The sequence below is a fragment of the Thamnophis sirtalis genome, unplaced genomic scaffold, assembly GCF_051295495.1.
Source record: "Thamnophis sirtalis isolate CommonGarterSnake01/CBP01778 unplaced genomic scaffold, rThaSir2_p1.2 scaffold_10, whole genome shotgun sequence".
NCBI classification, from domain to species: Eukaryota; Metazoa; Chordata; class Lepidosauria; order Squamata; family Natricidae; genus Thamnophis; species Thamnophis sirtalis.
Window position 1 is genome coordinate 25,090,404 of NW_028261390.1, and position 14,576 is coordinate 25,104,979.

Consider the following 14,576-nt stretch of genomic DNA (forward strand, 5'->3'; position numbering starts at 1 on the left):
GCCACCCCTCCTGGTCTAAATCAAGAATTGGAAGTTTGCTAATGCCAGAATGCTTTGCTGTTTTTCTTTTTTCTTTTCCCAACAAGCCTCCACTCTCTGTACCATGCCTTTACCGTGAGCAGAGCAATGGGGAAATGAAGTACAATGAAACATGGAGGAAAGATAAATTTATGCTATTCTTCAAGGTAATCAACTTGTATCCATTCATTTAGTGACCAGTTATAAAGGCAGTGAAAAAAGGGACTTATGATTAGTACTTGAGCTTACGATTGTTACTGCATTCCCAAGATCACGTGATTAAAATTTGACAATTGGCATAGGTTTACGATGGTTGAAACATTCTGTAGTCATGTGATCACCATTTTAAACCTTCCAAGATGACTTCTGACAGGCAAAGCCAATGCGTGAAGCTGGATTTCCTTAGCAACAATCTGAGCAACACCCTCTTCTTTGTGGCAACCCCTGAGATATTGGAACACTTGCTATCATATCTCCCCTAGTCCTTCTTTTCATTAAACTAGACATATCCAGTTCCTGCAACAGTTGTTCTATGTTTTAGTTTCCAATTCCCTAATCATCTTTGTTGCTCTTCTCTGCACTTTTTCTAGAGTCTGCACATCTTTTCTACATCATGGCAACCAAAACTGAATGCAGTATTCCATGTGTGGCCTTACCAAGGCATTATAAAGTGGTATTAACACTTCATGTGATCTTGATTCTGTCCCTCTGTTTATGTAGCATAGAACTGTGTTGGCTTTTTTGGCAGCTGCTGCACACTGCTGGCTCATATTTAAATGGTTATCCACTAGGACTCCAAGATCCCTCTCAGAGTTACTACTATTGAGCAAGGTACCACCTATACTGCATTTCATTTTTCTTGCCTTACTCTTTTCACCATTGAATTTCATTTTATTAGATAGTGCCCAATGTTCAAGTTTGTCAAGATCCTTCTGTATCTTAAGCTTATCTTCTGGAGTGTTGGCTATTCCTGCCAGCTTGGTGTCATCTGCATATTTGATGAGTTCCCCATTTATTCCCTCATCCAAATGCCACATAGATGCCTATGAGACCTTTCAAAATGGAGCAAATCCCTCCATTTTGAAAGGCCTCATAGATGCCTATGGGGTGTTTCAAAAGAGAGTGAATTCCTTTGTTTTCAAAGGCCCCATTTGCACACAGATGAAGCGTCTGGGTGAAAAGTGTTCTGGTGGTGGTGGAAAGGAGTTGGGGAGTGGCGGAGGAGTATGAGACAGGTGCAGCAAACACTTTTCACCCCCAGGAGCTTCCACTGACTCTTCTCTCCCTCAAAGCAAAAGAAACTGCAGCAGAGGGGAGACAGATCTTTGCAAGTAAGTGAGCCCGGTGCAGCAAGGAGTGGGAAGCATGAGGTGCCTTAGTGGGTTGGGGAGGACTTGGGGGACTTTCCCAGCTTGAGATACCTCATGTCCACTTAAATTAGCGAATGTATGGGTGAAAGCAGGGAGTGATCTCATTCAAGGTATGAGATTCACTCCCACGAATCCTCGAGGTATAAATGAAATGGGCAGGCACAATTACATTTGTAACTCAAGGACTACTTGTCATTACTTTAATTATTTCTGTCTTTTTCCAGGAATTCACAGGATGCAGCAAGAATCCTTCCACATTAGATTTATTTAGTTATTTATTTAGCCTATACAAATTCAGAAGGAAAAAATGAAAATGTAAGTAAAAAGAAAAGTAAATTTCTTTCACTTAATGCTTGGAGCTTGCAGACAAATGGTAGTGCTGAAATTCAGTGATAAAGTCGAAATTTCTGGTAACACTAGGAACCACACATTATTGGGGACAGCGTATGAAGCATGTGGGCCTCCCACCCATTGTATAAATGCTCAGAAAGTTTTTTTTAAAAATGCCAGGAATGCAAACGAATAAAAGCATCTATATCAAATTTCATAAGAATGTTTTAAATATCACAGTTCCATTGCCTGTTTTTAATCAATACAAGTTTAAAGAATGCAAAACTTTTTTTTTCTGTGCAGGTTCTTCCTCTCAGCAGTGTTTTTATTTTTATTTTACTAAATTGTATCCCTCAAGGGAAAATCTGCTAAGTATGCAGTATATACTGTGTGAAAAAAGCACATATCCCATCAACAGTGTTTGGTTGAAAGTGATTTGAGTGGCTGTTGATCAGGGCTGTGAGTAAGTGGCCATAAGTGTTACTGATCAACAGCCACTCAAATCACTTTCAACCAAACACTGACATTCATTCACTCCAAAAGAATACACAAGAGACCCAATGAATCTAAAGTTACAGTTTACTGATAACAATGTAAATTTATTATTCTCCCTCTCCACCCCCCCCCCTCACACACACCTGGATCCACACCTACCCACATCATTCTCATCTAAACTGCCATCGTCAATCTGCCAGAGGGATAGAAGCTGCCAACTCTGGATCCAAAGACAACGCAAAGAGTATGCACGCTTCAGAACCCTTTTCATCCCCCCGAGTGCTTGCTTTGTTAATTTACAGTAATGGAAGCTACTCTTGCCTTGTTCATTTAAAAATCTGGTAGCCGTTGATAGAAAAGGTGTTCCCAGGTGTTCAGGAACTTCAGGGTCCAACTTCTTTTCTCTGGTTCAGGTGACATTTTTCCTTAACAACTTGGTGCCTTCTTATCTATTCCATAAGGAAATGGGGGAATTCTGGGAGTTGAAGTCTGTATATCTTCAAGCCTCCAAGGTTGAGAAACACTGTTTTAGACAATTCCTGGCTTTTTTATCCACTCTTCTTATACACCTGTTCATCTTTAGTATGGCAGCTTAAGCCCAGTCTCACAAATGTCTTTATACATACTGCCTGGTTCACATCTATTAAAGCATATCGTTTGCACAAGAATTGTTTTCAGAACAGCATCTTCCGTAAAAGTAGAGCACATACTAACAGCCCTTGAAACATCTCTCCATTTCCTGAAATGTGCAATATTATTGCAACAATTATTGTAAGCTTCATCTTGTGGCTTCATTGCACAGAAGTCCACAATAATGAAAGATATGGATGCAAACAATGGCAATGCTCCTAAACATTATGAATTTCTGAATCTCTCTATAGTCAATCAATGATCTCCCATCTGAACTAAAAAAGAAAGCATATTGAATTTTACTCAGAGTTGACTAAATAGAGAAAACTGACCCAAAACATTCCTGGCATATTAATATATACTTCTTAGCAACTACAATCCAACACAATGAGTATTGTATAGGGAAAGATCCCCAGGCACTATGTCTATTTCTGGATTTTATTAAGTATATTTTTTTAATTTAAAATTTTTCATTTCACAAATTTGCAATTGAACTAGTAGGCATAATAAAACAAATACATGAAACAACATTACTAGGAAAGATTATAAAACTAATAAAAGATAAGAAAAAGTAATGGGAAATGTATTTGTATTACAAAATATACCAAAAAGTGTACTTATGCTGTTTCAATTATTCTTCAATTTTATGAAAACAGTTTTAAAAAATTAAAATAAGTTACAAAAACACTGCGTTTATTTTACATAAGGGGCTGGAGGAGGCAAGATATATATGACTTTGAGAGCAATCAGCACTAATATGGCTTTCTGACCTTCAATTAAATCCTATGGATTTTTAGAAAGGAACACATCCGCAGAATCTTTTTCATACATCCAACCATTCTCTTTCATATAGAACAAAATAATCTGATATAATATGTTGTATAAAATACAAAATTTCCTCATCTTCACTTTACAGTATTTGAAAAAGACAAGATGAAGATATTCTAAAGTATATAACAAGAATTCCACATCACCAATTATTTTTAAAATTAAATCTAAATTTTAAAAGAAACAGGTATTATATGCTATATTATATGCTGTTCCAAATTATGGATATTTTATCAATACTTTAGAAATTGCTATATATTAATCTTTTCCTATTCATTGGTAAATAAAATAAAGTATTTATTAAAAGTTCAAGGTGATTTCTAGATTTAACTTGATCGGATTAAGGTTATGCAAGTATACAGTAAAGTTACAAAAATCAAGTGTAATCAGATCCAACGAAGGGATGCTAACTAACTAAAGAAAAAACTTTATATTTGTCAGTATATTGGGAACAATTCAAATATGTATGTCCATTAATCAGCATATAGATATCTGTACTTGATTGGAAAGTTAATGAAGCAACTTACAACCAAGCATAATACTAAAATCTTCATTTTCCTTGAGAAAAAGAACAAGTGGAGGGAGTAGTGAATTATCACTTGTGGTAGAGATGATTCAATCATTTGCAAAAGACATGGTAAAAGTATTTTTTCCCCTAATGTTAGTAAGGATACTGAAATAACTACGAATATTAAAACCAGCATTTAGTTTTAAATTTTAAAGTTTCTGCATTATTTAAAACATTTACATGTATATTTTGGAAAGAAGTAGCTATATTTTATCTATAAAATTTTACTACAATGTTATAGTATTTTAACGGAGACTGTGTAATAATGTTAATGTTATTTTTATAACAAGAAGATTGGTTATATTATTTTTTCTAGAACCATGCCTATGTAAGATTACATTTCTATATAAAATTCATCTAAGGTAAAAGAGATCGGCATTGAACTGCATTTAGAAATATTGCTCCCTTGAAAATATTGCTTCTTTGAAAAATTACATTTCTCAGAGAAATAAGAATAAGAACATGTCAATGATTTTAAAGACAATTATGGATGCTATTATTATAAGTCAAATTATACTATAGTTGTGTTGCATTTCTCTAGTAAAAAGCAATACACATTAAAGTATCGGTTGCATTGATACTGTGATGAACACTACAGAATGAATTCAGTGGGAATCTGCCATAGCTGCAGAGCAGAGCCGGGAATTTTCTTAACTGAAACAACTAATTTTTCTAATTAACTACTGTAGTCACTGCCAGAAAGAACTGATAATTGAAGATTAGCTGGACCAATTGGTCAGGCACTTATTGGAAGTTGACTTTGCTTACCTCTGCTCTTGGGGATCTTCCTCCATGTCCTCCTCTGATTCAGCCTAATAAACAAAGAAAACACCAGAAAGCTTTTCAGCAACAAACGTGCATTTCCTACATATACTTTATTTCGGCAAAGCCAGTATTGTAACTGCTCAGTGATGTTTCATGTTAATTAAGCTACTACGCTGCAGTATGTTTTAACTTTTGCATGCCAATTTTTTAAAAATGTTACTAGCAAAATTTAAACTTTTTCAAGTAAATGCCTAAATTTTCAGACATGTAACACAAGACCACAGTAACAAAATAAATAATAACAGCAATAACAATATAGAGAGCAACAGCAGAATAGAAGATATTCTAGAAGATTGGAGAAGATAGCAAAATAGAAAGACCTGCAAACAGAAATAGAATGACTTGTGACCAAAGCAAGCACAGATAGTACCAATAGAAATATGTGGCTTGTGGCTTGCGTTCAATCTCAAAACAACTGGAGCAACACTTGAATATCATCAGCATTGACAAATTTACCATCAGTCAATTGCAAAAGGCAACTTTACTCAGAATAGCTTCCATCCTGCAACAATATCTGTAACACCATCAAAACATCCACATTCCAGGTTCTTGGAAAAGACTTGATAGGTAGACAAAAATGCCAAATCCAGTCTCAACATCTGGCTTACTATGTGATGAACCATAAAATAGAGAAAGTTATAGAAAATGAAAATTCTAAATTTCTCTGGGACTTTAAAATTCAAACATACAAGCACCTGCCACATAACAACAGAGACTTAACAACTGTTGATATAAAAGACAACAAAGTCTGGATAGTGGACAAGGCAATACCAAGAGACAGCAGAAGAGAAGAGAAAGAACTGGAGAAGATAGCAAAAGACAAAGAGAAATAGAACGACTGTGGCAAAAGCAAGCAAAGATAGTATCAGTAGTAACAGGCATTTTGGGTGCAATCTCAAAACAACTAAAGAATCATTTGAACATCGCTGGCTATGACAAATTCACCATCAGTCAATTGCAAAAAGCAGCTTTACTCAACAGCTTACATGCTGTGACAATACATCTAACACCATCAAACATCCACATCTGCCTATCCCAGGTCCTTGGAAAGGACTTGATGGGTAGACACAAATGCCAAATCCAGTGTGAACATCTGGCTGATTGTGTGATGAACCATAATAAGCACTAGACAAAGAGATGGACAACAGCCAGACTAGCAGCAACAGTTAATAGCTGCATTAAGACTCATGGGAAAGTCCAGGAAATCTATAATACATGACAAATGGCATTTCTTTTCCATAAATTAGGCCCTGGGAAAGCAGTATCTCAAAATCCCATAGCAAGCAGGCCTGTTGTTCATATTATCCTTGTGTATTCCACTGAGCAACACTCAAATAAACTTAAACATATCATTTCCCTTCTGAGAAGTATCAATAGATAGACTTTGCTTAATACACACACTTCTAAAAGTTTTCCCATTTGAGATTATTTTTTTCTTTCATCCTTGGCAGGGAAATAACAAGACTGTAAGAGTCCTATATTTCTGACTATAGAATGTAGCTTCCTCTTCCCACATTCACATATGCCACATCCTTAATATAGACAAAAAAAAATGAAAATTCTAATTTCTTTCTAATTGCAAAATGCATCCAGCTCTTATGATATCATAGTACACACTTAAGTGCATGGGAAACACATAAAAAAACAACTGTCTTTTCTTTTTATAACCTACAGCCTTGTCCACAGATCTGGGGAGCAATATCCTAAAACACTCAAGAGTACTGCTTGCTTATTTGGATACAAATTACCTTGTTATACTATTCATTGAATACTACCTGAAAACCTGAAGCAAAACACTTTTTAGCTCATAATCTGTGCTTCTGACATCCAATCCATAAATATAAGAAATAATGGATGCCTTCAAAATATATTAGCACTAGAACTCCCAGAATTAACAGCAGTCTGGAAGATAACTTCTTATGAATGCAACTGCCAGAATTCTAAGTGGGCACACTTGAAAGATGGGGACGCAGTGGCTCAGTGGCTAAGATACTGAGCTTGTCAATCAGAAATGTCGGCAATTCTTCAGCGGTTCAAATCCCTAGTGCCGTGTAATGGAGTGAGCTCCCATTACTTGTCTCAGCTTCTGCCAATCTAGCAGTTTGAAAGCATGTAAAAATGCAAGTAGAAAAATAGGAATCACCTTTGGTGGGAAGTTAACAGTGTTCCGTGCAGCTTTGGTGTTTAGTCAAGACGGCCACATGACCACAAAGATGTCTTTGGACAGTGCTAGCTCTTTGGCTTTGAAACGGAGATGAGCACTGCCTCCTAGAATCGGGAGCGACTAGCACATATGTACCTTTATACTTGAAAGATACAGTCAAAGGTCCTGTATCTTCTAAAGTGAAATAGGATTTGTGCCATCAAGTTTTATCATTCTTTATAACAAAATATAGTATTCAAATCAGCAAGCATCCTTTGCATTAATTTTATCATGTTTCTGACTCAGCATTCATATTTAAATATACCAAAGCCGTGATGGCACCGTGGTTAGAAGGCAAAATGTTAACACTGCTCACATTGCCAGAAGTTTGATTCCTTCGATCTTGACCAGTTCAAGTGGTCTCAGTCTTTCATCCTTTCAAGGTTGGTAAAATGAGAATCCAGATTATCAGGGCAATAGTTTGATTCTGTAAACTGCTTAGAGGAGGCTATAAAGCAGTGTGAAGCAGTACATAAGCCGAAGTACTATTGTTATTGTTGTAACTGCATTAACTTGGTCTTTATAGGTTTTTTTTTCAAAAGCAAATTTTATTACAAATAATTTCTTTCAAATCCATGCAGTCAACCTATAACAATTTATTTAGTGACTGTTCAAATTTACAACAGCATTTTGAAAAAACTGACTTAGAACAATTTTTCACACTACCATTGGAGTAGCCCCATGGTTATGTATCAAAATTCAGATTCTTGCAACTGACTCATATTTATGACGGTGGCAGTGTCCCAAGGTCATGTGATCTCTTTTTGCAGCCTTCTGACAAGCAAAGTCAATGAGGAGACCAGATTCACCTAACACCTGAAGTAATTCACTTAATTGTGCAAGAAAGATCATAAAATGGGGCAAAATTCACTTAACACTTTCTCACTTAGCAACAAAAACTTTGGGCTCATTGTGGTCGTAAGTCGAGGACTGCTTACAAATACTTTAAATATATGTATAGTTTAGTTAAGACATCTACTCTGTTTCCTCAAAAATAAGATGGGGTCTTATTTTCTTTTGACCCTCGAAATAAGCACTTGGCCTTATTTTTGGGGAGGTCTTATTATTTTTGGGGTGCAGGAGGCGGCGAGCGTGGTCACCTCATGGCTTCTGCTGTGTTGCAATATTTTCAGGGAGGGCTTATTTTTAGGGGCGGGCTTATTTTAGCGCATGCACTCAAAAGCCCAGTTGGGCTTATTATATGTGTAGGTCTTATTTGGGGGAAACAGGATATGAGAATGTACACAAATGGGGCAAGATTCCTTTTTTGGAATACTTTTACACTCCCTTTGTTTTATTTAATCTATGTTTATGTGTCCCATAAAATTGAGAAAATACTATTCCCTTCAAGGTGGAGTTAACAAATGCACCCACAAAAGACTTTAAAATATTCACTGGAAAATCAGTCTTATTTTAGTTGTGTTCCTATGTAGGAATTAAGACAGCTATGGACAAATAGGAGATTAGGCACAGTATCTTTTCCAGTTCATAATGGGCATGTTATTTATAAACCATAATGGGCACAAAATATGGTAACTTGTACAATTGCCCGTAGCAACTGATTATCTATAAGTCATTAGTTGAACAAGCATTAATGCAGTTGATTCCCAGAAATCAATATACTGTAGCAAGAAATGACATTAGTATAATACGGGAAAATGCAATTAAGAATTTATAAACAAAGCAGCATTTGAATTGCAGCACTTCATCACTTTTGTTTTATGGTTTTTATCTATTCTTGAAAAATATTATAAAAAGCATATTGAAAAATATTGGGGGAAAACTATTCTTTTTATGAGCATTTCAAAGTTACTCAAAATTTGAATTTGGGATTCTACCAGTTTCTAAAATAAGAACATCAGTATCATTACTTCATAACTGAGAATTTAAAATGAAACTCTTAATTCACTTTCTACTTAATATTGGCATCGGACTTGCATAAGGGCTAAACTCTATGCAGGGGTTTAAACTACAGGCCCAGACAGTGAAACTGAACAATATGAAATTGAATTTTCTGTTTAGAAAGCATTTAGGAAGTACCCAAACATTCCAGCTCTTCTAAAATCTACTTCAAACTTTCTCACAGTAGACAAAGAAAGAAATTATTAGTCTTTATTCTAAATTCACTTCTGCTTTTTAAAACCTGCTGTGAGTATACTGAAACTGATCCATTTTCATACTAGTGCCTGCAAAATTTATATATGACTAGGAAGTCATATTAATAAAAACTATATCTCTGAGAAAAAAATCTGAAGCATAATTTTATAGGAAAAAAATCCTGTTGTTCCTCACCCATAAAAAAGAAAGAAATGTTTCTATTATCTTTCCACTCAAGGCTTACATTTTTATATCCTTCAGAGTTATTAGACAATCATTCCTATAACTGCCAAAACCATTGTTTTAATGCCTAGGAATTATGATAGTAGCAAACCAATGTACTATAAATGTAAGATAGGAGAAATAGGGAGCTGCTTACAGAACATTTCCAATTGCACAAAACTGAGAATCAGCTTTTTTCAAAACTTATTTGCTTCATCAAGATAATCATTGCTGCATGTTAAACTAATGCACCAATGAGGGTTTGCTTCACCTTGCTACGCATGGCTGAAACAAAGGTCAACTTTGCATGCAACATGCACTGTTGCTCATAAAGGAAGGCAGAAAAAGCATTGTGAAACAAAAGACCATTTGGTTCAGTCGTACATAATTAACTGATGGCATAATAATTTAGAATAATATTTATTTATATGCTCCATGAAAATATAATATACAACTAATTTAGATGATGTAAACTATGCTAAACATATTATAGTAATAAGCTTTCAGCTACTGTGCTGTCCTTGTCTGCACACAGACTTTGGACAAACAATAACTTGGCATAATACACAATATTAAACTTATTTTAGCTAGTTGGCTTACAATCCAGAAAAACCAACAATTTTACTTAAAACACCTTCCTTTGCTTTTCTAAACAGAACACAGTCACTAATAATGCCATAATTTAAAACACTAGTATAAGTAAAATGTAGCAACACTCTTAAGTTAATGCGTGATTATAACTAAACATAAAAACATGCGATTTTTACCACCTTCAGTTTAGATAAAACAAATGAGTATGTACTTCATCAATTAAAAACTAAACCAGAAAACAAACATACTAAGTTTTCAAGTATCTGGAACGTGCAGTCAAGATCATTGCAGGAGTTACACCTTTCATAAGACTAAATGACATAAGCACACAAACACCAATTCACATAAATCTACTTTTAAAAAAGTCATCCCTGCATAGTAAGAAATGGTCTCAGTAAGAATGCTCATGCATACTTTATTTTTACCATAGATATTTAAGTCCAAAGAGTTCATTTTATCTAGGGAGTCGATGGAACTATCATGCTCTGCAAATGATCACTCTGGGATTAAGAAACTGAAATAAATTCCCCAAATACATTCTTTCCATGCCAGATCCTCTTCTGATGGTATTTTTTCTGGTAGCCATGGAAGATATCATATGGAAAAGTTAGTCCAATCCTGAGGCCTTAAGCTATATTGTCATATGAGGCCTCCATCTACCATATGAACTTCTGCAGCAGCTGGGGATGAGAAAAGTTAACCTTTCCCATCTGGGCAGCACCAGGGAAGCTCTTTTAGTGCTTAGAAATAAACTCTTTTCAGCTCATTGAGATTATACCTAAATTAGAAGACATGATTACAGAAATCCATAATCATGAATATTGCACTGTTCATGATTGTTTGGAACTATACACAGAATATGGGGAAAATGCAAACCTAGATAGCTGCTAAAGAAAATACATCTGTAACTATTAAAAACTATTAAAGGAAAACCTTCTATTTAAGAATTTTTCTAAAAGTTTGAATTTTAAAATAATTAAAATTAATACATTGTGAATATCCTCACAATTTAACTGGCTAAATTCCCTCACTTTAACAGGGATGGGAGGGCAGCAGAAATCGGTATTACATTGTAACAAGAAAAATATCTTTATAAGCATAGCCTGATACAATGTTCTTCCTAAAGAAGTGGGCTTTAAAAACACTTTAAAAGTTCATGAGATCTGCTGGCAGCAACCTTCCCTTATAAGCAGCAGTACTGCCATCATATGTCAATGGATTTATCCTACAAAATTATCAGGTGCAATCAGATTTTAAAATCTTGCAGAAGCTGGTACATAACCTTCATTGTTTTACTTTGAAATTATGGCAAAATAGAGCCTGCAGTGTTGCTGATATCCGGTTAAGACGAACATGGGGTGAATAGCTTTCCAGCCACAGCCACCACCATCTCTAAATCTTAGGCCACCATGACTTGCAGAACAATGTGGAGGAAAACACTGGCAATGTATGGAAATTATTTGTTTTCCCAGAGACACCTAATCCCCCTCTTCTAAGGGGAAGAATGATCTTATTCTATAGGTGCTACCACCCCATATATCCCTCCTGCTATTTACCTCTTCCCAGATGTTCCCCTTACCTTAGCAGGCATCAGGAGTTCCCCTTCTTCTGCTTGCCACAGCTCCACCACATTGGGAATAGGATCAATGGCTAGATTGGGGGGAGGGGGAGAAGAGGTAGAAACCTCAATCAGTGCCAAATTACTTCTAACCAGGTCAAGGGAGAATCGTGGTGACCTGGATCTTCCTATAGTTAAAGGCGGCGAGTCCCTATGTTCTAGGACGGGGCCTTTCAGAGCGGCCCAAACATGTGGTCAGGCTTTTGTTTTGTTCGGGCTCGAGGCTGAGAGGCGCTTCCATATTGAACGCTGCTGCAGACACCACGCGCGAAGAAAAGGGGAGTGGGGAGAGGCCGACTCGGCTTGCCCAAGGCGCGCGCTTTGGTCTTTTATGCTTTAAAACAGCAAGTCGCGCGGGGTGGGGTGGGGGAGAAAGTCCGAACAACCCACCCACCTCTTTCTATGAGGCGGGAAGGCAGAAGGGGGAGAGCGTTCTCAGCCAGGCGAACCCCAGCAGCAGCAACAGCAGCAGCGTGTTGCCCGAGCAGGGCGGGAACAGAGAGAGTGGGCGGCGGTGGCAAGTCGTGAAAGCGGCGTCCACACGTTCAGAGGGTGCGAAGTCGCCTTCGACGGTTTGGCTCCCCCACCCACACTTTATTGACGGATCTGCCACACGCCTCGTGCAAAGGAGCTCCGAACAGGCGTTCGTTCCCCCCCCCCCTGCTTTTTTTTTTTTTTTGTGAAGCTTTAAGAAACGAGGCAGGAAGGGGAACTGCGCTCTTCCCCCCCCCTTTCTGGGCGCCCGGGAAGGCAGCAGCCGCAATGGTTGCTGCACAAAGGGAGGCAGAGAGAGAGAGAGAGAGAGTGGGGGGAGACTTTGCCCTTGTCAGACCCGGACCTCTTCTGGTTGATCCCCCCTCACACACACAGGCTCCCCCGCCTTCACCTCCCGCTGCAGATCGGCGCTGCCCCCCTCGAGTGTTTCGCCAGGCTCCTTTTTACCTTGGCCCTGCGCTCCTCCCAGACGGAAGCCAGGCAAAAGGACCTGAAAGACGCCGAGCAGGAGGTTCATGACCGTGGCGACGCGGCAGTAGCTGCTCTGCGACGGGTAGCGCAGCCCCGCCATGCTGCTGAGGCGGCTGCTTTCCTGTCTGCCCGAGCTGGCTGGCGGAGCTACAGCTGTGGCGGCGGCAGCAGCAGCATTGGCCGCCTCCTCCTCCTCCCCTTCCCCCGCTCCAGGCGCGTGTGCGGCAGAGATAGAGGAGGCTGCGCGGCACAGGGCGGTGGAGTATAAGAATACAGTCCCCCCTCCCTCTCCTCGCTGGGGCTCCGCCCGGAGGCGGTGGCTCGGCTGCTGTTACCGCCGCCCAGAGCACATGGAAGGCAGGCCGAGCAGGCACCGAAGGGAGAGGACGGGCAAGGCCCCGACTCTGGGTTTGGGCTCCTTTATTCAGGCCGTCTGTTTGCTCAAAGGTAGGGCTGGTCCGCCAGTCGTTCTAAGCTGCAGAATAAACCGTTGGTCCTCAGTTTGGCATTAGGCATTGCGGGCCTCCCCCCCCCTTTCTTCTTGTTCCCCACACCTGTTCAAGCTCTTTGGAAGAAGCTTTCGCTGCTGAAGTGGTGGGTGTTTTGCCTGGAGCAGAAACTCGCCCTAGATGATCTCTTAAGGTCTTTCTGACACCCCCCCCCCTTTAATGATTTCCTTCATCCATTTGTAGGAGGTTAGCACGCATCTCTCCTAGAGAAATGAAATATTTTAGGAAATATTAAAAATATTTCCCCTAAAAAGAGAAGTAGAAACTCAAGAGAGGCAGAAACACAGCCGCCCCCATCTTTGTGAACGAGCCATTAAGGAATGAGCTAGGCTACTCTTCATAAGAAAGGTAGGATTAACCCTCTACCGATCTCACCATATGGCACCTGGGAAAAAGCAATGCTCAACCAAACATGGACTCAAAACACAGCCTGCAGAGTTGCCCCTACATGGCCCCATGGGAGTCTGACAACTAATCAGAATAGAAGATCAAGATCAAAGGCCAGAGAATGCATAAAACCAGGAACTTTTAGCATCTCAGCCCTTTTTCTTCTTCACTCAACATCTTGAAGCATGTGATCACCTTTTTCCCCAGGACCTCAAACTATGTGGTCCCGTCCACCATTAAACCATCTGTCCAAGCAGCCTCCAATTTTCCAGTGTCTTTTCCCCCACTTGGAACTGAACCCAGAAGGACATTTCTTCCAAACATTTTATCTGTGAAGTAGGGTGGACAAAAATCCTGCCTGAGTTTTGGGAGGAGGGAGGCCACTCACACAATGGAGAACCCCTAAAAGCATGCTTTGTTATTAGAATTATTGTAGAGTATAGTAATACCTGTCTTTCAAGTCAGTAAAACCATCTGCTGAAAAATGACCCAAAGGCTAAAATTATTTTGAGTTTTTCTTTGCACTCTCCACTTGAAAGGAAACAGAAAAAAATAACTGATGCAGGATACAGTGGAAAGTAATGTGAGAAATTCAAATGAACATTTTAATCTTCTGGCTTCTCATTCTTAAAACCATAGGATTGGTGGCACATTTAACTATCTGAAATGTAGGGCTAAATTAGATTTGAACCTGTGTCAAATTCAAGGCTAGCATTCTGATCAGTATGGTTCCTTCCTGGCTTTCTCGTGACTTGCTCAGGCTGAAAGATTAAGATGCAGAATTTTAGAAACGAAGCTTTGGTACATGCGACATTTAAGTCACAACCCCTGGTTTCCTACATTAAAAAAAAAGATCTAGCAATAGTGTATCCAATACACTTCCTTTCATATACAGTACAATAACATATGTATGTAAGAA

General features: G+C 38.6%; 1 protein-coding gene across 4 annotated transcripts in view; it reads right to left on the reverse strand.

The window, feature by feature from the left end:
* The window catches only part of TMEM131L (transmembrane 131 like), a 76,556-nt gene extending 63,580 nt beyond the window's left edge, over window positions 1-12,976 (reverse strand). For 3 of the 4 annotated variants that reach the window (XM_014071437.2, XM_087724284.1, XM_087724283.1), the window contains exons 1-3: window positions 12,738-12,976; window positions 11,757-11,827; window positions 5,008-5,051 (exon numbers count right to left, since the gene is read on the reverse strand). In XM_014071437.2, the coding sequence (XP_013926912.2) occupies window positions 5,008-5,051; window positions 11,757-11,827; window positions 12,738-12,861 (239 nt within the window). In that variant the 5' untranslated portion in view covers window positions 12,862-12,976. The remainder of the gene's footprint in view (window positions 1-5,007; window positions 5,052-11,756; window positions 11,828-12,737) is intronic. The other variant, XM_087724285.1, reaches the window with a different exon arrangement.
* Window positions 12,977-14,576: the final 1,600 nt, after the last annotated feature.